Source organism: Eptesicus fuscus, chromosome 5 (genome assembly GCF_027574615.1).
Source record: "Eptesicus fuscus isolate TK198812 chromosome 5, DD_ASM_mEF_20220401, whole genome shotgun sequence".
Lineage (NCBI taxonomy): Eukaryota > Metazoa > Chordata > Mammalia > Chiroptera > Vespertilionidae > Eptesicus > Eptesicus fuscus.
This window is the reverse complement of record NC_072477.1, coordinates 22,712,559-22,736,528: the sequence shown is the minus strand read 5'-3', so window position 1 is coordinate 22,736,528 and position 23,970 is coordinate 22,712,559. Positions and strand designations below refer to the sequence as shown.

At 38.1% G+C, this 23,970-nt stretch overlaps 1 protein-coding gene and 1 non-coding gene across 4 annotated transcripts in view; both read left to right on the top strand.

Annotated features, from left to right (window-relative positions):
• The first annotated feature begins 197 nt into the window (after positions 1-197).
• Positions 198-23,970, top strand: part of LIN52 (lin-52 DREAM MuvB core complex component) — an 88,406-nt gene continuing 64,633 nt past the window's right edge. The window contains exons 1-6 of one of the 3 annotated variants that reach the window (XM_054715926.1): positions 198-269; positions 4,737-4,811; positions 6,007-6,044; positions 9,109-9,175; positions 11,083-11,166; positions 22,414-22,590. In XM_054715926.1, the coding sequence (XP_054571901.1) occupies positions 239-269; positions 4,737-4,811; positions 6,007-6,044; positions 9,109-9,175; positions 11,083-11,166; positions 22,414-22,583 (465 nt within the window). In that variant the 5' untranslated portion in view covers positions 198-238 and the 3' untranslated portion in view covers positions 22,584-22,590. Of the gene's footprint in view, positions 270-4,736; positions 4,812-6,006; positions 6,045-9,108; positions 9,176-11,082; positions 11,167-16,028; positions 16,554-22,413; positions 22,591-23,970 lie in introns of those variants that run through there. The other 2 variants (XM_028141407.2, XM_008138840.3) reach the window with 2 other exon arrangements.
• Positions 21,724-21,840, top strand: LOC114230712 (small nucleolar RNA SNORA69). Its single transcript, XR_003616674.2, has one exon. It is a non-coding gene; the product is annotated as a small nucleolar RNA SNORA69 (small nucleolar RNA).

The window sequence follows — 23,970 nt, the reverse complement described above, 5'->3', positions numbered from 1 at the left end:
ACGACCGCGGCCCCGCCCCCTCACTGAGGAAGTAAATAAAGCCTTCCTAGAATTTGCAGGCGCTCCACCTCCTCCAGTGCGTTGAGGGGGTGTGGCCAGCGGCGGGGCGGGGTTAGGCAGAGATTTCCCTTTACGGGGCAAAGGAGATGGGGCCTGGGAGTGGGGGATAGGGTTTCTCTTCGGGGGCGGGGCTTGTGGGTCCCAGCTTTCCCGCCGACGGTTGGTCGCGTCACGTGACATGGGTTGGAAGATGGCGTCTCCCACAGAGGGTAAGAGCCGGCTTGGAGATCCTTCGCCTGCTCCCCTGGCCACTTCCGCTCACCGTCTGCCGGTCGAACGTGGGCTCCTCTCTTTCCCCCTTCCGCTTCTCTTCCTTGGGATGCGGGTGCGTCTTCAGCTCGCCGATTCTTCACAGGTGCTCCGGAGGAGCTCAGTTTCCCCCGCCGAGTACCAGCCGGGTGGAGGGGGGCACCCGCGAGAGAGACCCATCCCGGGCCCCGCCGCTCCCTTAGCCTCAGCTTCACGGAGGGCGGAGGAGGAGATACAGCTGGGGGAAAGGAGGTGCCTTATTGTAGCTTTCTTCTGGGGCGCCCCATGCAAGGGTTGGCTCTCTTATCTTTGATCGTCTGGAACTATTCTCTCCAACCGTAGCTGGGATTGGTGGCTGACCTCATCCTCTTTCTCCCCAGATTGGTACCGTTGTCCTGGCAGCTAGAGGAGCGGGGGACCTTCCCGGCCCCGCGCCAAGCGAGTCCCAAGGAAAATGAGAACTGAGCTTTTTAGTGTAGTTTGGTACACGACTCCGTCTCTCTTGCTTCCGCTGTATGTTTCCTCAGGCTGAGTGAACGATGTCTGCTTGTATATTGTCTTAAGGTGCAAGTCATCTCAGCAGCTAAGTTATGTTGGTATGGTATGCCCATGTGCTTTTGCGCTCGATCCTGCTTTGGAGAGTTAGGGTCTTGCAGTCATTTCTGCACTCAATTTTTTTGCTTCTACTGCCCCCACCCCCACGTCCATGTCACTGATATGTAGTTTACCCTCCTCAAACCAACACATTTTGTGTTTGGAAGGAATCTTGGCAGTTCATTTCAGGAATGAGGAAATTGAGGCCAAGAACGCTGTACAGACTACATGTAGGGCATAAATGCTAGGCGCTTTGGGAGAGGAAAAGATTAATCAGACATGTAAATTCTTGCAGTTTCAGGTCTTATTTTAGATGTCACCTCCCAGAGAGGCTTTCCCAGAACATAGCATCTGGATATGCCCCTCTTCACCATGGTTCACTATCTCAGTGCCTTCGCTGTCAGCATAGTTATTCTGTTCACTTTGCCGCTTTCACACAGGACTATAAACTCTAGATCTGTCTTGTTCATAGTTGAAAGAATGTTACTTTGGCCGAAGTTTCAAGTTAAACCGAGTCTTAAGTTTTTTGAGTGCAGGTAAACTGTGTAAGAAATTATGGGTGTTCATCGCGGCCACAGTGGCTCAGTGGTTGAACGTCCACCTATGAACCAGGAGGTCACGGTTCGATTCCTGGTCAGGGCACATGCCGGGGTTGTGGGCTGGATCCCCAGTGTGGGACATGCAAGGGGCAGCCAGTCAATGATTCTCTCTCATCAGTGATGTTTCTATCTCTCCCTTCCTCTCTGAAATCAATAAAAAATATATTTTAAAAAAAAGAAATTATGGGTTCAGAGTCAACAGAGATTCCTTCCCTTGCCTGGGTACCCTCTGGGTAAAATGTCCTTCTCTTGCCAGGAAAAAGAAACGAGTGGGGGTGACATTTAAATAGTCAGCCAAGGGAACGGGGAATTATTGTTTAGTGGGCACTGAGTTTCAGTTTGGGAAGATGAAAAAGTTCTGGAGATGGATTGTGATAATGGTTGCACAACATTGTGAATGTACTTAATGCCACTGAACTGTACACTTACAAATGGTTAAAGTGGTAAATTTCATTATGTATATTTTACCACAGTTTTTTAAAAAGCCAAGTGATAGAAGAAGTAATTTCTGCTAAAATTTTAGTTTATTATGAGGTTATTTTTAGATTTCTAAGTTTTTGGAGGTTTTCGAGCTGTATTCCTTGTATTTGATTTTGCCCGGTCTTCTCTCTCTCTCTTTTTTTTTTCCTTTCTGTAACCAGGAAGAGTATTGGAAACATTATATATTTCTTCCTTTGATCTTCTAGCCATCTCCATTGCTACTCTTTGCACTCTTTATTTGTAAAAGTTTTCAGTTTCATCTTTTACAAAGTTTCACTTCTCCCCCTAATCTTTTTTTTTTTAATCTGACAAAATCAAGTGGAGCACTTTGAACTTAAATTCAGTTTCTAAAGTATATAATCCTAAAATATTCCATTGCCTAGCTCTCTCACTTCTATTTTTAATGTTCTACCTGTCCTTGTCTTTAAATTTTAATTCAAATAATGTTGATTTGAAAAAGATTAGGTCATTTACTCATTTGTCTTCTTTTTTTAATTGAGTGATTTCAGAGAGAGGGAGGGAGGGATGGAAAAGAGAGAGAGAGAGAAACATTAATTTGTTGTTCCACTTATTTATGTATTCATTTGTTGAATCTTGTGTGTTCCCTGGCTGGGGATTGAAACCTTGGCATATCCGGACAATGCTCTAACCAACTGAGATTCCCGGCCAGGCCCTCATTTGTCTTTTTAATGCTAAATTTGCTGGGACTTTTTTGAAAAGGAGAAAGCTGAAATCAAGTAAGGCCATCTAATTACTTAATATATGAGAGTAAACCTCACAGCAGATTCTGAGTTAGGCCCACAACTGTGGTTTTCATAAGGCCACCCCTGTTGGTTATTAGCTCCTACTCCCAATACGCTTATTTTTGTTATGGTTGAGCTTCCCATTGGTAACATTCCTTGGAATTTGAAAACTGACACTTTGTGTTACACAGTTTTCCTTTCTTACCATTTTGGATGCTTTAATTAAGGCAATTTATTAGGGTCAAATTCTTGACCAATTAGAATGCCATTGGAAATTCTCTTAGAACATTTTGGGGGCAAATTCAATTTAGAGAAAAGTTCATGTTGAAAACATTTATATACATGTACACTTTCTAGGGAGTGAGTCCATAAGTCCATAGCTTTTTTTTTCTTCCAGATTTCAAAAGATGTGGCTTATTCAGAAAATGTTAAAAACTGTTTGTGTCATTAAATTAACTCATTTATGCAACTAGTTAGCATACTGAGCATATAATATGTACTCAACAGGTTAACTATTGTTGTTAATGTCCAGTATCTACTGTGTGCCCAGGCAAGAGTAGAGAGGAAATGGTGTCAAAGAATTAGGCTGGATCATGTAGGATTTTATAGGGCATGGTAGGTACAAATTCACGAATTTAGCTGGAAAGATGTCCTTTAAGTTGAAGAGTGACGAACTAATTGGCATTTAAAAAATCAGTTCTGGCTGCTTTGTGGAGAATAGATTTGGGGGTAGGGAGGAGAAGGGATAAGAATGGGAAAAGGGAGACCTGTTAAGAGGTTATTGAAGTTGTCCAGGAGAGAAATCATGGTTTCTTGGTTAATTAATTTGGTTTTCAGGTGTATTTTGGAGACAGTAACTAGTGGATTTACTAATGGTTGGTTATGGAAGGGTGAAGGAAAGAGAGGCATAAAGAATGGATGGCATCTGGGTTTTTGAGAACTGGGATTTGTGGTAGTGCTATTTCTTGAGACATAGAGGACTGGGAGAGTATGGTTTTGAACATATTAGAATTAAGGGATTTTTCACATGTGTAAATGGAGAGAGATATCAAGTATTAGTTGGATACATAACTGCAGTTCAGGGAAAGACTGGGACTGGAAATATAAATATGGAGTCATTGGCACGGTAAAGGCTATGGGACTAGATAAGATCTTCTCATGAGACTTTAGGTGTGGAGTGTGAAGCCAGTTTAGAATGGGGCCTCAGTGAAAGAAGAGACTGAGGAAAAGGGGTCAGTGAGGAAGGAGAAGAACCAGCATAGTGGTTTTACAGAAGCTGGAGGTGGAGTGTTTCAAGGAGAGTGGTCAGTGTGTGAAAGCTGCAAGGTCACAAAGGAGAGAACTGAGAAATGACCACTGGATTTAGCAACATAGGTCATAGATAACCTTGACAACAACAGTTTCCATGCATATAGGGACAGACGTCTGATTGTCATGGGTTAAGGAGACAATGTGAGGTGAGGACATAGAGACAGCAAGATAGATAACTCAAGAACTTTTGAGAGAAGGAGGAGTGAGGAGATAATGGGGTCAAGGAAGAACTTTTTCAAAGAAGGGAAATTCTAGAGCAGGCTTGCTTGCTGTTGAGTATGAAGCAGTTGAGATGGTAGAAACTGATTGTGCAAGAAAGATATTATTACTCATGATGATATCTTTGACAGAGCAAGAGAAGATGGAATTCAGAACCCTAGCAGAGGAGTTTGTTTGTCTTGAGAGCAGGGACACTTGATTGTAACTGGAGGAAAGTCTTAAGGGTATGAGTGAAGGTGCAGGTGGGTTTGCTGATACTCATTTTTTCTGACACCCCACTAAAACATTAGATATCGGAAAAATGAGGTTTGATAAGGGAAAATGATATATTTTTACAACATTTAATTGCAGTTCTAGAACTCAGCTATCTAGACTTCCAGGTGAATGTTCCAGTATGTTATGTTCTTTGAGATTGAAATGTTTTAAAATGTAAATTAATATGTTTTGTGTCTTCTTGGCTCATCTGGGTATTTTGTTCTAGGGACGGATCTGGAAGCATCTTTATTAAGTTTTGAAAAACTTGATCGTGCCTCACCAGATCTTTGGCCAGAACAATGTAAGTTTTTGGTTTCTTTATATCAGAATCAATGCAGGAGAACCAGTGCTACATTGAAGGATATTTTTAAGGAGGTATCATTTAACGGTAATGGTTAAAATTTTAATTTTACTTCAAAGGGAAGAGAATGAATTCTGTGGTCCAATGTTCAGAATAGCTGTTTACTTTTTCAGGACACACTGTGACTTAGGAAATGATGGGGAGCCTTTAAAAAATAATCATTTTTAAAAATCTGTAATAAGTTCAGACAATATATATAGAGAGATACTTAATGTATTTCCTCACCTCCTTTGATCACTTATAAAATCACCATTAGTAGTTTGATATAATCCTTTTGACCTTTTTTTATACTTATTTAAATAAGCAAATAAATATATATTTTTAAGTATATATAGGGGTTTTTTGAGGGGCGGGGTATAATGATGGGGTCATATGTACATGGTCTACAGCTTATTCCACCTAGTAGTAGTAGTTTATTAATGGATCTTTCCATGTTAGTAGGTTTAAAGTTACTTAATTCTTTTTAAATATTGCATTGTATAAATATACTTTAGTTTATGTTTTCATATCCTATTTGGAAACCTAAATTATATCCAACTTTTGATATTACAAATAATTTAATGATATTGAATATCCTTGCACAAGTAGCTTTGTGCACATGGGAGAGGATGACTGTGTATGAGAGTGCCACATACTCACATACTAGCTGATATTGAATGTTACTGATCTTTATTTTTAGTTTGTATTTCTCTAAGTGAGATTGAACATTTTATTTTTACATATCTGGTTTTTATGTGATTCTTCCTGTAAGGCATTTAAATAAACAATTGGATTGGCAGAACAGCGTACCTACAAAGGAAATTGAAACTTTTATCTGATAAGAGATATTGTATCTTGCCACCCTCCCACTTAGCTAATTCCCGATCCTTCAAAGTTTAATTGAGGAAGCTTTTCCTGCACCCTCACCCTCAGTCTGATTTAGATTTCCTTTTTTTTTTTTGGTGATTGTGGGGGTGGGCGTCCTACCATACCATCTGGCATCTTTCTTGGAGAACTTAAGCAGTATTACAGTTACTGATTTACTCTCTCTTTCCTCTTCCAGATAGCTCTTTGAAGACAGGCTGTTTTCTTATTATTTGAATCTTTTATGTCTGGGACACTAAAACTGAATAAATAATGTATCTTTTCTTTTTAGTACCAGGTGTTGCTGAATTTGCAGCTTCTTTCAAAAGTGTAAGTAATATTTTAATTACCTACTGAAGTTTATACCATGGTTTGCTCCTTGGTAACAGCTCAAATATCTCTTGTTTCTTTGTTTTCAAAAATAATGTCATAATCTTTAAGTCACTTTGTAACTACAGCCCTGGAAATCTGTTTTTATTATTATCATGTTAAGTGATGATAATGCCTTCCTCTGTCCAAATGCTCAATTTTGCCATTTTTACCTTGTCTATTAGCCTCTTTTCTTATCTTAAAAGCTTTTAACGAAAAGCAGTTGAAATAATTAATGTAACGCCAGCATTCTTTTTGCCCAAACTATGATTTTTTAAAAATAAATTATTTTATTGATTTCAGAGAAGGTAGAGGGAGAGAAAGATAGAAACATCAATGATGAGAGAGAATCATTGATCGGCTGCCTCCTGCAGCCAGCCCCCTACTGGGAATCGAGCCCGCAACTGGGCAGGTGCCCTTGACCGGTATTGAACCTGGGACCCTTCAATCTGCAGGCTGATCGATGCTCTATCCATTGAGCCAAACCAGCTAGGGCCCCAAATTATGATCTTAAAGCTTTTCTCTTTTGTTTATGTGATGCATATGACCTTAACTTATATACCTCCTTAGAGGATTTCTGAAATTTCTCAGTGGCTCATCAGAAACCTAAGGAAGAAATCCATTAAGTCACAACTTTTCTATTTGCAGGGCAGCAGGAATTGTGCTAGATGCTGTACACATGTTCTCTTCTATATTCCCACAACTAGGAGAATATGATGACTATAATATTAGCTACCACTTATTTACCATGTGCCAGGCACTGTTCTAAGCACTTTACATATATTACTTAACCTTCACAAAACTATATGAGGCATTTTACAGACCAGGATATAGGCACGGAGAGAGTAAGTAGGTTACCCAAGGATATAGGCTACATGTGCCAGAATCAGGCTTTGAACCCATTAGTCTGATTACTGGCATCCACACTCTTATTTTGCTTGTTTGGTTTTTTTGTTAATCCTCACCCAAGGATATTCTCCATTGATTTTGAGAGACAGAGAGAGAGAAACATCGATCAGTTGCCTCCTGCATATACCCCAACTAGGGATCAAACCCACACCCAAGGGTATTTTCCATTGATTTTGAGAGACAGAGAGGGAAACATCGATCAGTTGCCTCCTGCATATACGCCAACTAGGGATCAATCCCACAACCTGGGTATGTGCCCTGACCAGGTATCAAACTGGAGACCTTTTGGTTCACAAGACGATGCTCAACCAACTGAGCCACACTGGCCAGGACCTGAATCTATTTCTTAACTATCTGTGGCCTCAGCAACTTTTCTAAAATTTTTGAGCCTTAGTTTTCTCAGTTGAAACTACCTCATAGGATTCTTAATGCCATAATGCAAGTTAAAACACTTTGCATAATAAACAATACACGGTAGCTATTATTACTAGATCAGCTTTTGTCTCGTGGATGGAGTAGAAAGTATCTGATTTAATTTTCTTACATTCTCATTCATACTGACTTTTCAGTTTAGTTCATTGTATCTGGTAACAACTAAGTTCATTGTATCTGGTAACAACTATATTTGAGTCATAAATATAAGTAAGTGGTTTTTAAATAACTTTTATTATAGTATGGTATTTTTTGAAAATCTGATTAAGAATCTATACCTTTTCCCTAGAAATATGGACATACATATTGAGTTTTGTTTCTAGGGGGCCAGGGTCATCCCAGGATCCCAGGTTAAGATCTCCCTGTATAATCTGTTTCCAGAAATGGTGAATTTGACTATAATAGCCTTCTAGGGAAAGTAGTATAGAGTAGTGGTTTCTGAACTCATACTACATGGATTTTGAATCCTGGGTCCACTAGCTGTGTGACCTGAGGCAAGCGATTTATAATCTTCCTGTACATTTGTTTTTTCATTTGTAAAATGAGGGTAATAATACCTACTTCATAGGGTTGATTTGGAAATTAAATGACATAATGCATGTAAAGTGTTTTGCTTGTTGCATAGTGCTAAGTAAATATTACTTTTTAAAAAAAGAAAAGGGCTTGCCCTAGCTGGTTTGGCTCGATGGATAGAGCATCAGCCTCTGGACTGAAGGGTCCCAGGTTTGATTCCAGTCAAGGGCACATGCCCGGGTTGCGGGCTCGATCCCCAGTGTAGGGCATGCAGGAGGCGCCGATCAATGATTCTCTCTCATCATTGATGTTTCCATCTCTTTCCCTCTCCCTTTCTCTCTGAAATCAATAAAAATATATTAAAGGGGGGCGGGGGCTCAAAACTGAAGTAATGTTTCTCACCTGTACTCCTACCTGCACAACAGAATCATCAATATGCAGCTATGGAGCCTTTAAAAAGTACATATGTAATGTTCCTTGCTCTGTCCTCTCCAATGGACTCTTCCGCCACCTCTGATATTCTAATCCTTGCATCTAGGGTATGGCCAGGTCATTTGTATTTGTTGTTGTTGTTACATCATAGGGTTGAAACTAGGGTTGAAAACTGTTGCCTAAAGCTATTTTAGAAAGGGACTCTTTCAGATTTTGTAAGTTCACTTTCAGAAATGAGAAAATAACTTAAAATTCTAAAGTTTTCTAAAACACCTGCTATAAAATGAAATTTCAAGTGATGACTGTTACAGTGTTCTTGCAAATTGAGGATTTTCTCATTCTTGATTCTTCTTTAAATCTTCTCCTCTGCTAGAAAATATTACTTACTGATTATTGTTTCAAACATTTCAGTTGGAGGTTTTCACCAGAACTGAATCTCAAGTAATTTCTTTTAATTGCTATACTAACCTGTTATGCATGAAATAATGACAATAGTCAGACCTAATTCTTCCAAGATCATTTCTCTGAGACCACCTTTAAGGATGAGCAGTATTATTTTGTAAGGTGATTATTTATAGGCCGTATCTGAACCTGGAGAAATCAGGGTTTTAGAAATTATAATTTGCCAGTATTTTCACACAAACTGAATGCTATGTGACAAGCTACCTATAAGAAGGAAGAGTAGGGTCTCTTCACACTTTGTATGTAACTGAGTGGATCTATTCTAATTTTTTGACAGCCTATTACTAGCTCGCCACCCAAATGGATGGCTGAAATAGAACGTGATGACTTCGACATGTTGAAAGGTAAGCTATGCTGGTGACTTCTAGCTTTTTTTTTTTTTTTTTTTTTAATATATTTTATTGATTTTTTACAGAGAGGAAGAGAGAGGGATAGAGAGTTAGAAACATCGATGAGAGAGAATCATCAATCAGCTGCCTCTTGCATACCCCCCACTGGGGATGTGCCCGCAACCAAGGTACATGCCCCCGACCAGAATCGACCAGAATCGAACCTGGGACCCTTGAGTCCGCAGGCCGACGCTCTATCCACTGAGCCAAACCGGTTTCGGTGACTTCTAGCTTTTAACTTGATATTTATGCTCTCCCACAGACCACCTTCCTAGTTTTTCTCTGACTGTTCCCTTGAAAGTATTCTTAGCTCACTCAAACTGCCTACCTAACTATCCTTATTAATAGTTCTTCATGTCTAAATGCCTTTCTTAACTTTTCCATGTGTAGCAATCCTTCTAATTTAAGACCTGCTCATAATGATTTTATCTGCTGGTAAAGTCCTTTAATATACTTTTGTTTTGTATAATGCTTACTGTTAACAAAAAGCTCTCGCATAAATTTTCTCATTTCTCATAAAGGTCCTGTGAGATAGGTATGATGATATCTAAGGTTCAAAGGGTTAACTTAACCAAGATTTGTTAGAGTGAAAAAATTTAAACTCTTAAGTCTTGACTCTTACCACTAAGTGCTTATTTAGGATTTACTGCTATATGTTGTTGTCAGTACTATTAATTGACAATCCCTTCATAGGTAAGACCTGTCTTATTTTATTCTTTCCAATCAATTACTCCAATAAAGAATACTGTAAGTAGTGATTATTGTTGTTTGATAAATGACTTGGAACTGAACCACAAGTGGAAATTTAAATTAAAAAACATTAATTTTCCTTGATTTTTGCTCTGCTTTATTTATTTATTTTTTAATCATCCTTCGATGATAAGATTCATGATGATTGTGAAGTAATAGACTGAAATGAAGGTAAAAATTGGATGCTTGAGCTATTTAAGCAGCTGAACAGATCAAGAAAGTCTACTGCTTATGCCAGATATTGATGATAGGTGGGAGAAAAAAACACCTTTATTTGATTTCGAAGGTAATTCATTGTTCTGCATGAAATGCTTAAATGCAGGTTCCCCTCCTCCAGCCCTGGAAGTATTAAGTCTCAAGGGCATTTCAGGTTCATTGTTCTAATATTCCAAACAGACATTTATATGCCATCAATATGCATTTTCTAAGGAAACTTTAAATTTTTAATGAGAGATATAGCATAATGTACCATATAAATTGACCTGTATCTTAAACCTAAAAGGAATTTTGTGCTATGCTATTTAAATGAAAATCTGGGAAAGTAAATTGTTGTTTTTTAAGTATACTGTCTTTTTACCTGGTAAACTTAAAATTTTTTATAGGTATTTGATTTGAAGGGAAAGTTTGAGTTAATATTTAGTTTTTGTTTTCTAAACTTAGGGAAATGGGGGAACAGTACATGTTTTGTCACTGTTTTATTAATTGAAATAATAAGGACTAATAAAAGACAATGGAGTTAAGTGTCCATTTTTCAAGACAGATCTGTCTATAGGCTTTCTCAATGCTATGTGGAGTCACAAGGTTTGATACTTGCATTGTGTATTCATTTTGTATGATAGACAAAATGAATGTTGTTAAAGGATCCTTAAGATAAAACATAATTTGCTAACTCCTCATATTGGGTAAGCTCAATTTTGCATTAGTGGGAAAAATTCATGTGTGTGTGTGTTGGGGAGGGGGGGATGGTTGGAGGAGAAAAGAAATGGGTTTATGTTCTTATTTGATAAAAATTAAAGCTTAAAATTTTGTATAAGAATGATTTCCATCTCAAATGAGTTGTTATTAGAGAACAGTGGATAGAAATGGTATTGAAATAAATGATTCTATTTCAGAACTGGGGAGCCTCACCACAGCTAATTTGATGGAGAAGGTACGAGGCCTACAGAACCTGGCCTATCAGCTGGGGCTAGATGAGTGTGAGTACCCAGATCACATTAATTCAGGGTTGCCTGTTGTATATTTCATGATGAGCTCTAGCTGTAATACAGATGTCTGTATAACATTTTATGAAGGTAAGATGTTGTTATAATCTAAAATGTGCCTTTTATGATAGAGTATGCTGGAATAATTACTGAGTTTACTAGGTAACATTTATTTTTCTCTGTACAGTAAAAATATATTGGAAATTCTTTCAGTTTTAAGTGATAGAATGTCCAATCATACTAGCTTAAGCAAAAGAAGAACTTTATTAGTTCACATAAAACAAAATTGCTTTTGTTTTACATCTCAAGACTTTGTTTCACTCATGCGTTAGTCTTATTCTCTGCTGCTGCAGATAGCTTTTTCCTAGAACTGGGACTAGTGGCCAAAATGAGCTCTAATTTATGTCTTTAAATTTCATAGTCCCCAAAGAAAGAACATTTTTTTCGGAACATTCCAAAAGAAAGGTCCTGGGAGGACTCTGACTGTTCCATCTTGGCTCACATACCTACCCTGCAACCAGTCTTTTAGCCAGGTAGCATGGAGCACTCTGATAGATCAGGCCTGGGTCCTAGGTGCAGACACAGATTGAAAGGCTTATCTAAATCAAATTACACAGAATGAGAGAGAACAATTGATTCCTCAAAGGACGGGATAGATAGCAGACCAAAAACATAATCTATATCTTGAGCATGGTTCTAAAAGATCTCACTTGCCCGGCCAGTGTTACTCAGTGGTTGAGCATTGATGTATGAACTGGGTGGTCATGGTTTGATTCCCATCAGGGCACATGCTGGGTTGCAGGCTTGATCCCCAGTAGGGGTGTATAGGAAGCAGCTGATCATTGATTCTCATTGATGTTCCTATCACTCTCCCTCTCCCTTCCTCTCTGAAATCAGTAAAATACATTTAAAAAAATAAATTAAAAAAAGATCTTACTATTCCTATCTGTTCTTCATTATTTTAGTTTAAAATTATTTCTTTACTAGAGGCCTGGTGCACGAATTCATACACGGGTGGGGTCCCTCGGCCTGGCCGGTGATCAGGCTGATAGGGGCCTATAGGGGCCATGGGAGGTTGGCTGTGTGAGTGCACTGACCACCAGGAGGCAGCTCCTGCTTTGAGAGTCTGCCCCCTGGTGGTCAGTTTGCGTCATAGTGACCGGTCGTTCAGTCACTTAGGCTTTTATATAAATAGATAGATAAATTATATCTCTTCCTATATTGTATTCATTTTAAAATTAGAAAAGGAATTGTAGAAAATTTTCACTTTGTAATTGAAAGAGATATTCAACATAAATAGAGTGGTTAGAACTTTGTTCTAGGTAGGTACCTCTTGAGACCTTCATAAATTCATAGTTCTGAGAGGCTATTACAGCTTACTAGAGGCCCGGTGCACAACATTCATGCACTTGAGGTGGGGGAGGGTCCCTCAGCCTGGCCTGCGCCCTTTTGCAGTCTGGGAGCCCTTGGGGGATGTCCGACTGATGGCTTAGGCCCGTTCCCCATGGGTCTAAGCTACCACCGCTGCACTCGTCAGCTGTCAGCCGGCTTCTGGCTGAGTGGCACTCCCCCTGTGGGAGCGCACTGACCCCCAGGGGGCAGTTTCTGTGTTGAGCACCTGCCCTTCAGTGGTCAGGGCACATCATAGCAATAGGTCGTTCCACTGTTTGGTCAATTTGCATATTACCCTTTTATTTATTTTTAATTTATTTTTTATTTTTATATATTTTGTTGATTTTTTTTACAGAGAGGAAGAGAGAGGGATAGAGAGTTAGAAACATCGATGAGAGAGAAACATCAATCATCTGCCTCTTGCACACCCCCTACTGGGGATGTGCCCGCAACCAAGGTACATGCTCTTGACCGGAATCGAACATGGGACCTTTCAATCCGCAGGCCGACGCTCTGTCCACTGAGCCAAACTGGTTTCGGCAGCCTTTTATTATATAGGATAATTTTCTTCAAAAATGCAAGTTTTGTACTGATTAGAGGATGGATTAGAGCAATCCTAAAATGTTTCATAAATTATTTTTCTTGTTTACAGAGCATATGGTGGGTTTTTATGCATCATTGATTTAAGTTACTTCCAAATTCAACATTTAACTTTAAAATTTAATTTAGAGCCTATGGTTTTTGACTGATAGTCATCACTTCTTTAGCCCTCTTTATCTTTTCTTTGTTTCCATTATTGTGATTAACATTGGCTCTTTTTTTCTTTTTTTACCAAGAAAACATTTTTGAATCATTTTGTGAATCAAGAAGCAGAGAACAACAAACTGCTTTGAGATATGGTTGCTAGGTGCTCTGCTAGATTCACTCATTGTGACCTAACTTCTCTATATACTGTGTATTTCTTGTGGTTGAAGTTTATGTCTTGGTAAAATTACTAATTACTAGATATGTCATAGACCTCCAGGGTTTATAATGAAAAAGCAAATCGTTGATTATTAAATTCATGAATGCAAGGCTTGTATAGTATAGAAATTGATTCTCTTTCTAGCTCTGGATAATAAATGCTGTAATAATAATAATGATCAATCCTTTATCTCTCCGTGTCAAATTTTTTATAAAATAAATTTTATGCTCAGTGTATCAAGAAGATGCTATATCATTGAATATATTGATTAATAATGTTATCTCTGGTTAGTTATAGTTGAAATTGCTATATTTTCTCTGAATAGTTTTTCTGCTTTCCTACTGAGAAAGATAATGAAGTGAGTTGGTGTGGGGTTTTTTCACTACTTTTAATTATGGAAAATTTTAAACATATACCAAGGTAGAGAGACTAAAATAATGACCTCATGTACTCATATCTGGCTTTAATAGTCAACATGGGCAATCTGTTTTACTTATATCAACCTCCCATGATTCTTTTAAAGCAATTCTCAGGCATCAGATTACCTTATTGTCAAGTAACTTCACATGTGATTTCAAAAGACAAGGACCTTCCCTCCGTCCCTTCCTTTCTTTCTGTCTTTCTTTCTTTAATGTAACTGCAATCCCATTATTATGCCTAAAATTTTTTTAGCAAACTTGCTTAATATCATCAAATACCCAATTAAGATTCAGATTTCCCTGGTTGACTCATAATTGCTTTTATACAGTTAGCTTGTTTAAATCAGTATCTAACTAAGGTTCATATACCATATTTGGTGGCTATGTCTCTTAAGTCTCTCTTATTTATTTATTCATTTATTTTTAAAATAGTTTTTATTGATTTCAAAGAGAGGAAGGGAGATGAAGAGAGAGATAGAAACATCAATGATGAGAGAGAATCATTGATCGGCTGCTTCCTGGATGCCCTACACTGGGGATTGAGCCTGCAACCCTGGCATGTGCCCTGACCTCCTAGTTCATAGGTCAGTGCTCAACCACTGAGCCATGCCAGCCGGGTTCTTTTATTTATTTATTTTTATTACTATTTTAAAATATGTTTTTACTGATTTCAGAGAGAGGAAGGGAGAGGGAGATAGAAACATCAGTGATGAGAGAGAACCATCAATTAGCTGCCTCCTGCACACCCCCTACTTGTGATTGAGCCCACAACCTGGAAATCAAACTGTGACCTCCTGGTTCATAGGTCAACATTCAACCAATGAGCCACACCAGCCAGGCTTAAGTCTCTTTTAATCTGTCATAGTTCCTCCTCCCTTTTATTTTCCCTTGTCATTTATTAAACCTAGTTATTTGTTCAGTAGCATTTTCCATATTCTAGATTTTGTTGCGTACCATCCCTATGGTAGTGCATAGATAGATACAGGCTTGATTTTTATTTTGGCAAGAATATTTCATAAGTATTGTATACATTTATCAGAAGGTATATAGTGTCTGTCTCTCTTTGTGATATTAAGGTTAATTATTTGGTAAAGATATTGTTAGCCTGATTTATTATTCATTGTAAAATTCACCATTAGCATTGCATCAGAGTTTTAGCAACCTTTGATAACTGCCTAAGTCAGTGATGATGGGCAACCTTTTGAGCTTGGTGTGTCAAACTTCGCCAAAAAACTGAGCATAACTCGGGTAGTGTGTCACTTTGAGGAAGAAACTAACTCCAAGACTCTAGTCGCAAATGTTTCATCCTCAGGAGCAGCAAATGTTTCATCCTCGGCATGCGGCCGCGTGTCGTCAGAAATGGCTACGCGTGTCAGTGCTGACACACGTGTCATAGGTTTGCCATCACTGGCCTAAGTCCACTATTTTATTATAGGTTTCAAAATGATAATATTCTAATTCTGTCATTTCATTTTACTAGCTAGAATTTTTCTATGATGGTCTTTATTTTAGTAGCTATTTATTATTACCTTGAAAGCTATTTTTACTGAATAAATTATTCTTTCTCTTTATCAGTTTTTAGAATGACTCAGTTCCCTAAGCATCAATAAAGTCAATTTTAATGGCTTTCCACTGAATCAGAAACTTGGTTTGGTTTGTTCTAGTTTTAGTTTTTAATTCACACAGTTAAAATCATTATTACTGTTAAGGGTATTTCTAAAACTTAAGGCTTTGTAGGTGGGGAGATTTAAAGTCAACTAATCAGCCACCTTATGCACTGAACCAAAACTATGCAACAGAAATGCTCATTTCTGCCAGATAAGTCCCATGAGCACAGCTGAGAGTTTTCAAAATTATTTTCTAGTTCAAAATTCAGTCTCTTCTGTAGCAGTGATTTGCAACCGATTGTCATTTGCTTTGATCATAAGGAATTAGTTGACATATTTAGAATATTGATTTTATATTTAGACTTGGAAAGAATTACATTGATATGGATCAGACTTCTTGGGTATAGACTCTCTTTGTTTTATTGTGTATAGTGTATTTGCATAAAAACAAGATTTTTTTTTTTGTCCTTATAGATTATTCATCTACTCTAGAGGTTGACATTTACTTGATGCCCTAATCTGGTATTTCGATGTCTCAATCCTCTTTTCTACATTAATTGAGAGGATGACATGGATGAAAAATAAGCAATAGGAACTGATGAATCCCCCAGGAGCAGTTATCCTGTTTTCATGCAAATATCTGCACTGATAAAGATGATGGAAAGAAAAAAGATGCAAAAAATATTTGTCCTTAAAACATGATTGTCACTTCTCTAGAGCATTGTTAAATGTTAGTATAGAAATAATGTGAACCTTCTTGGGCTGATAATAACTAGATTGTGTCTTTTGAAAGGCAAACCCTGCCCTTTGATTTGGTACATGATTATGTCTCATAACCCTTTTGGTGTGCAGATTTGGGAATGCAATAATTTTTTTGTATAGGGGCCTCTTGGCTTGATTTGGGCAGTTAATTTATATGAAATTCTCATGATATATATAGAAATACAAAAAATTGTAAACTGCCTTACTGTATAAAGAATTCCATTTCTGTTACTTTCATCTGAGCTCAGCGTCCTTTCTGTTTTGTACTGGAACTGTTGTAGTCACTTCTTATTGGTCTGCCTGCCTCTCAACTACCTCATCCCAGTCTCTCTTGTTTGCCACTACCAGATTAATTTTTCTGAAGTATCATTTCTTCAGTTTGTCCTTTGCTCATAAGTCATTAGCAGTACTTCATTACCCATATGATAAAATTCAGATTCCTTTGCATGGCATTCAAAATCCTCTATACCAAGCATGTTAAACATGCGGGCCACAGGCCGCATGTGGCCCACAATGCATATTTTTGCGGCCCAGCCAATATAATGGTATGTAAGAAAAATTTTAATAAAAATTCCGTGACTTAATTTTTACAATATTCTTTTATACATTATCTATATATATAAAAGGCTAATATGCTAAGTATCTGTCAGGGTAATGTCATCATGTGGCAATGCCCAGCTTCCCCTCTCCCTAGCAACTAGCCTCTTGCAGTTTCTTCAGCCCAGGAACACGACTTGCTTTATAGCCAGGTGGAAATATTTTACACTTTAACCAAATGTCTGTAAAGTGTTTTACAATGCCTCATCTCATTTGATCCTTACAGAAGTCCTGGAGTAGGTAGATAGGAGACTCAGTGGAATCCCATTTTCTTTTCATTAGCTGGAAAATGGAGATTTAGAAAGCTTAGAAACTTGACCCAACTGAAAAGAAGTAAGAAATGGTGGATCCTGAAAATGACTTCAGGTTTTCTCACTACACAGAATATAGTCAAACACTGCTGCAGTTAAATATTTTACCCTTTGTTCTCCCTGCGTGATCTACAATAATAATCAGCTTCATGTTGATATTTACTGCTGTGTTGCTGACAATTACCTGAAAGAGAAGTTGAGGTGCTTCACTGGGCTGGAAAAAGTTTAGCTAAATCAGAAAGAGGTCTAATTAAGCAAGTTTATTCTATACTAGAGGCCTGGTGCATGAAAATTCATGCACTGGAGGGGGGGGGGGGTCCCTCAGCCTGGCCTGCCCCCTCTCACAGTCTGGGAGCCCTCAGGGGCGGGAGGCGACCCAGCGATCAGGGAAAGGCAATGACCCCATCACACCTCTGTTGCTGCCACTGCCGGCAGCGCAAGCCTTGGCCGGCCCTGGTTACCTGAGCCTCGGGCGGCCCTGGGAAGCTGGGTAGCCACCATCCTAGGCTTGCCTGTGCCTCAGGCCGGCCCTGGGCGGCTGGGAAGCTGTCATCTGAGGCTTGCCTGCGCCTCGGGCTGGCCCTGGGCGGCTGAGGAGCCTGGGGGACTCTGGAGGTAAGTGTGTGGAGCGGCCAGACCCTCCTGGGGGTGGGCCTGGCCATGCCACATGCCTGCCACCCTGGCGGGGCTGAGGGAACTAGGCGCCACCATCTTGTGGGCACCGCCATTTTTTGAGGGCATGGCAGTCAATTAGCATATTCCCTTCTTATTGGCTGTGGGCGCCATCATCTTTGTGAGGGTGTGATGGTCAATTGGCATATTCCCTCTTTATTAGATAGGATATATAAAAGGCTAAGTTGATTCGCGCATGCGTGATACATATAAAGCTCTTGTTGGTGCCAGTTGCACGTGTGTGTTTCGATCTGTCTGTCACTGTCGATCGTAAATTTGGTTGACACTTCTATTACAGAGAAAGGGTGAATAGTGATATTAAAATATTTCTTCTAATTAATTTCCTTTCAATGTACACGGATTCGTGCACCGGGCCACTAGTTATTAATAACGAACTACAACGTTCGCTGATGACTGATTACTGCAATCGTGTTGCATTCATTTCCCTTATGCGCCTTACGCACAGGCGCACCATTTCTCTCCACTAATACTAGCAGCAAATATTTTAGCAGCCGATTGCCATGTCATCAGTCTTGCACTGACTTGTTTGGTGTGCGCAGCAGGAAATATTTCGCTTTCGGAGAACAAGAAAAATAGGGTTATTTGCATTATGCTTATTTTGTGCAGTTATTCAGTGTCTGATAAGTTAATGTCCAAGAAAAAAATATTAATTTTTATTAAAATGTTCTATTATTTTATGTTAACGATTATTCATTTATTCCAGCCCTTTGTATTGAGCATGTCTCTATTGAAATAAACCTACGTTTCTATGAAAATTGAAGGTTTTGTTTTTTTGCGGCCCACATAAATTTAAACCTTGTTTATTTGGCCCGCATTAGCCTTTGAGTTTGACATGCTTGCTCTATACTCTGGCCCTAGCCTAATCACTAGCCTACCAAAATACCATGCACTGTTCCCATTTGAAATACTCATTCTTCCCAGAACACTTGCCCATCTTCTTAATTCTTTCGTGCTATTCCTTTTTCCCAGAAAGTTCTCCCTGACCTAGTTCTAGTATTATAACTTTTATTCATCCTTCATTATTCTGCCCAGTATTTACCTCTTTTATCAGCTTTTCCTTTTCATACCTGATATGAAAAGTGAACTCTTTTAGTCTCCCAAATTACTCAAGAGCAGTTTATTTTGTATGACACTTTTACCATTTTGGGAGATTTTTGGTACATCTTATCTCTTGGATTGATTATAACTATATAGTAAGAATCATATTTATGGGCTGTCTTTGTAACCCATAGAGTACCTGGTATATAGTAAATGTGCAATGCATATTTTTTGATTAAAGAATGATCAACTGCAGATGCCTTCAAACGAAATGACAGAATTTTTCTAATGAAATTCATTGACTTAAAACTGAAAAGGTAGAAATTATTCTATTTCTGGATGATTTTTGAGTGTGTGTTTTAGTGATGAGAAAAGTAAGAAGGACTTTTAATATCTGGAATTTTTCCTCTATGATAGTGGATGATCAACCACACATAGTAAAGATAGTATGCAGCTTGTTGATAATGGTTTGTTCTATCTTATGCCTGAACCCTACTCCATCACAATCATAACCTGGGCATGGTCCTTACTTAGTCTTGTAAGTTGCAACATTATATAGCTTGCTTTATTCCTAAGATCCATTGGACTATTGTGAATCTTATTGAATACTACTGATTCTCTGCCATTTTTACTCTTAAGAACCCCTCCCCCAATCCCTTAAAGCTATAAACATTTTAGTAGTCATGCAGGTTTTACTGGCTATCTTCAAAATACTTTAAAATAGAATGACAACAGATCATGTCATTTGAAACTTAGGATAAAGCTTGGGGCTCTGGTGCATGGTGTTTTTGTTGTTTTTAATAACAGCTTTGTTGAGATATAATTTATATACCCTACAATTCACTTTAAAAAAAAATTTTTATTGATTTCAGAGAGGAAGGGAGAAGGAGAGTGAGAAACATCAATGATGAGAGAGAATCATTGATTGGCTGCCTCCTACATGCCCCACACTGGAGATCGAGCCCCAAACCCAAGTATGTGCCCTGACCAGGAATTGAATCTTGACCTCATGGTTCCTAGGTTGTTACTCAACCACTGGACCAAGCCGGCCAGGCCACAATTTACATTTTTATAGTGTGTAATTCAGTGATTTTTAGTATATTCAGAGTTTTTGCAACACAAGCAGTTTTAGAACCTTTTATCACTACCAAAAGAAACTACCCATTAGCAGTCACTCCCCATTTCCTTCTACCCCTAAACTCAATAGGCATAAGAGCAGGACTAATAAATGAGTTGAATAAAGTGCAGGATATAATATGCATGTACAGAAACCAATCATATTTCTCTACAGTACCTAATCTGTCTGTATGAATTTGCCTAGCCTGAACATTTCATATAAATGAAATCATACAAAATGTGGTCTTTTGTGACTAGTTTCTTTCACTTAACATAGTGTTTTCAGTGTTCTTCTATGTTGTAGCATGTATCAATACTTTATTTCTTTTTTGGCTGAAGAATGTTTTATTGTATAAATACAGTTATTCACTAGTTATCCACATATTTATCCACCAGTTGATGGACATTTGAGTTATTTTCACTATTTGGCTGATGTGAATAATGCTACTATGAACTTCACGTACAAGTTTTTATGTGGGTCTATCTTTTCATTCTGTTGAATTTTATAACTAGGAGTGGAATTTCTGGGTCATATGGTAACTCTACCTCTGACCTTTAAGGAACTGTCAGACTGTTTAAAATACTGGGTGTACCAGCAGTGTACAAGTGTTCCAATTTCTTCATATCCTTGGCAATACTTATTATTTTTTGTTTAAGGAAATTATTATCATATCCATCTTAATGGATGTGAAGTGGTAGCTCATGATTTGGAATTACATTTGTCTAAAACTAATGATATCGCACATGTTGTCATTTGCTTATTGGCCAATTGTATGTCTTCTTGGAAAACTGTCTATTTAGATCTTTGTCTACTTTTTTTTTTTTTAAATCCTCACCAGAGGGTATTTTTTCCTTTGATTTTAGAGATAGTAGAGGGAATGAGGGAGGTAGAGAAATAGTCATGTGAGATAGACACATCAATTGGTTGCCTGCTGCATGTGCCCCAGTAGGGACTGGGGATCAAACCTGAACCCAGGTATGTGCCCTTGACCTGGAATTGAACCCTCAAATTTTCAGTGCTCAGGCCGTTGCTCTATCCATTGAGCCAAACTGGCTAGGGCAGTACCTCACTATCTTGATCACTGTAGCTTTGTAGCAAGTTTTTGAAATTGGGATGTGTGAGTTTTCCAGCTTTGTTCTTTTTCAAGATTGTTTTTGCTCTTCTGGGTCCCTTGAATTTCCATAAGAATTTCAATTTGTCAGTTATTTAAAAGAAATCAGCTGGAATTTTGATAAGGATTGCATTGACTCTCTAGATCACTTTGGGGAGTATTGCTATCTTAATAATATTAAGGTCATTCATTAATGTGGTGTGTCATTCTCTTTACTTATATCTTTAATTTTTTTCAACCATATTTTGTAGTTTTCAAAGTATGTGTAAATTTTGCACTTAATTTATTTTATTTATTTTTTAAAATATATTTTATTGATTTTTTACAATAAGAGGAAGGGAGAGGGAGAGAGAGTTAGAAACATCCATCAGTTCTATCACTGATCATTCCTACTGGGGATGTGCCCACAAATTGATCAGCTACCTCCTGCATACCTCCTACTGGGGATGTGCCCGCAACCAAGGTACATGCCCTTGACCAGAACTGAACCTGGGACCATTCAGTCCACAGGCCGACGCTCCATCCACTGAGCCAAACCGGTTAGGGCTGCACTTAATTTATTAATTGTATCCATAAGTCCTGAAAGAAAATCTTGTGTTGATCATTTTTGATTTTGTCTTATGAGGGTAAAATCATGACAGACTGACATGGAAAATTGTGAATTTTAAAAATGTATTCCTTAAATATTTTATTTTTTGATGTGTTATAAATGAAATTGTTTTCTTAATTTCATTTTCTTGTGCTTGTTGCTTCTGTAGAGAAAAGCTATGCTTGTACAAACATTTTATATCCTGCAACTTAACTTATTTATTAATTCTAATTGTGTTTTAGTAGATATATGTAAGGTTTTTAATACCCCAAATTAGGTTACCTGCAAATAGAGATAGTTTTACTTCTTCATTTACAATCTGGATATTTTATTTCATTGTCTTGCCTAATTGCTCTGGTTAGTAAGTTTGGTACAGTGTTGAATAGAAGCGGCAAGAGTGGACATCTTTGTCTTCTTCCTAATCTTAGGGAAAAGCACTAAGTGTGATGTTTGTGGGTGTTTTGTAGATTCCCTTTGTCAGGGTAAAGAAGTTATGTCTTATTTTTTGTTAGATGTTGTGGTGTTTTGTTTTGTTTTTAATAATGAAGAAGAATTGAATTTGATACATTTATTCTTGATTACACATTACCATCTATAATAATAAAAGCATAATATGCTAATTAGACCGGACATCCTTCCAGGTGACCTTCTGGACGAAGCTGTGGTGACGGGGGTGAGGCAGAGGCCCCTGGCCGCTGCACCGAGGCAGAGGCGGCCGCCATGGCAGTGGGGGCTGAGGGGCGGCTGCTGCAGCGGTGGGGGCCAAGCCCCTTGCACAAATTTCGTGTATCAAGCCTCTAGTATCTTATAAATCAAATAAAAATCTCAATTTAATTTACACTCATTTACTTGGACTGGTTTGAAATTACCTTGGTACTATAAAGAAAAGATTACCTAAGAAATTATTAAGTAAATTAGATCACATGAAGTATATTACCAACTAAAGAAGCTTTAAGAAGTTTAGTTTATTTTGATATATGCAAGTGCTTCTGCTAATTTATAGTCTAATCCTGTATGTTTATTTAGCAGTTTCAGTAGGACTGTTATTTGGCTAAATGTAATCATCATAGTTTTTTAAAGTAAACATTTTATTGTAAACAGATTGAGACTTCCCCATTTAACCTTGATACTTCATCCCAGTAATCTACATTGATGGAGTTGTGTGCACCAGAAACTATTTGATACAACTTTCTTTGGTGGTGGTACCACAGAAAAGCTTCTGCTTCAAGCTAGCCTGTGGTATAGTAGACTTCTCTACCCTCTAGGCATGTGATTTTTTTAAGTGGCCATTTATGTTTAGAAGTCCAAATAAAATTCTAATGAACACTTAGCTCTTTTAATTTTTAAAATTTTAAATATGAAGGAGGGCAGGGAGATAATAATTGATACTCTTATACCCTGAATATTCTTCACTGTGACTTGACATCAGATTTATTTATCTGGCTTACTTTATAAGGTGTGTTCAGTCCTACCTTTGTCTATATTAGTTAAAAGTTAAATTAACTCACTTGTCTGATTGAAGAGAAAAATTATTCAGCCTTCAACCTCTAGATGGCAGCATGAGTCTTATTATATTACTACTTTTTCCTCTACACATGTCTCCTGAACTGTGTTTCTGATTTTGGTAAAAAATTCTTGTAACTTTACCAGACTACTTGCCTGACTTTGTTGATGCCCTGCTTGATTTTTAGCTTTTTCTTTTTCTTTTAATCTCTCCATTGTTTTACCCCCCAAACAATTCCTTTCTTAAGCAATGTATATTTTTTACTTTTTAATTGAATTATTGGGGTGACATTTATATATATAAAAGGCTAATATGCAAAGTGTCCCCTTGGGAGTTTGACCAGGAGACTGGGAATTCAATTGCTCGATATGACGTGTGCTGACCACCAGGGGGCAGTGTGGACTGAGGGGAGGAAGGCCCCGGCCAGCAGCCAGAAGGCCCCAATTGGCCCTGATTGCCAGCCAGGCCTAGGGACCCTTCCCATGCACGAATTTTGTGCACCAGGCCTCTAGTTGGTTAATAAAATTATATAGGTTTCAGGTATACAATTCTATAATACATCATCTGTGTATTATATGTTCATCTCCCAAAGTCAAGTCTCCTTCCTCCCTCCTTTATCCTCTTCTACCTCCTCCTGCCCTTTTCCCTCTAGTAATCATCAAACTGTTGTCTGTGTCTATGAGGTGTTTTTGGT